The sequence below is a fragment of the Perkinsus marinus genome (assembly GCF_000006405.1).
Source record: "Perkinsus marinus ATCC 50983 genomic scaffold scf_1104296943180, whole genome shotgun sequence".
Taxonomy (NCBI): domain Eukaryota; phylum Perkinsozoa; order Perkinsida; family Perkinsidae; genus Perkinsus; species Perkinsus marinus.
In genome coordinates, this window is record NW_003211921.1 from 1 (window position 1) to 1,016 (window position 1,016).

At 44.1% G+C, this 1,016-nt stretch overlaps 1 protein-coding gene across 1 annotated transcript; it reads right to left on the reverse strand.

Annotated features, from left to right (window-relative positions):
• Positions 1–302: 302 nt before the first annotated feature.
• Pmar_PMAR007744 (cyclic nucleotide phosphodiesterase, putative) lies at positions 303–713 on the reverse strand (the record flags this gene model as incomplete). Its single annotated transcript, XM_002781230.1, has 2 exons — positions 303–467; positions 521–713. Coding segments are annotated over 2 exons (358 nt in total), but the record flags the coding sequence as incomplete, so codon positions are not given.
• Between the last annotated feature and the right edge of the window lie 303 nt (positions 714–1,016).

A 1,016-nucleotide genomic window follows, 5' to 3' on the forward strand; every position in this document is an offset into this window, starting at 1 on the left:
AATCACATAGGCTCATCACTATCCTACTATAGCCACCTTTATAAGACGTATTAACTCTTTCGGTGGAGTGTAGATGATACCACTATGCTCTAATGCATGGGTATTACCAACTTTATTAACTCTATCAAGAACCTATGGAAATCAGACCCTATAATGACGATAAGGCGATGACCAGTACCGCACCTTTCTCATATCGTCTGCAGAGGGGGAATTCTCAATCGCCCATTCGTCAGCCCACCGCGCGAGATTATTGACAAGGTAATTGTCGGACTCGTATAACGATGGTAGGAGTTGAACCTGATTTAGTTGTCGGAGCCGGGGATCGAACCTGCGTCTCTCGCTACCTGCAGCAGGAACAAAGGTGCAACCAAGAACTCGAGAAAGCCAATCTGGGAATGCGGCCTCGAGACGGTATTGCGATCATTTAGCATCTGGACTGGTATGTTCTGGGCTTTCTCTAGATCACCCTGAGAGACGAAAAACGTTTTGTTCAGTGTCATCGGATTCGTGACGTTTTTACCTGGGCGAAAAATTCATCCAAAACTCTATTAGCCCAGGCCTTGCAACTCTCAAACGGCTTTGTCGGATTAGAGATATCTGCCGCGTGAAGGAATAGTTGAAGTAAAGTCATTCGAACCTGAGCCGGCGACAACACCATAGCGCACCCCAAATATTCTGTTAAATACATCATTGCTCGAGTACAGTGCAATGCACTCTCCTGACCACTCCTCTTCCTCAGGATCATAGCCCTCATCTACGATCTGCAAGTAATATGATTCCATACCAAAAAACGCCATAGTTCGCCACCAACGGGCAAGTGGCAGACATTTGAATGCTGATCACATTTCGAATCGCTCAAAAGTATTTAATGATTTTGCAAATCACAAGAAAAATTACATACAGATGATAATACATACTCGCCGTATCAATTTCCTTAATCAGCGAAGTAACAACATTTTTTCGTTTGTGACTATCACACTGTTGAGTACCGAAGTACACTGAGATAGGCAACATTC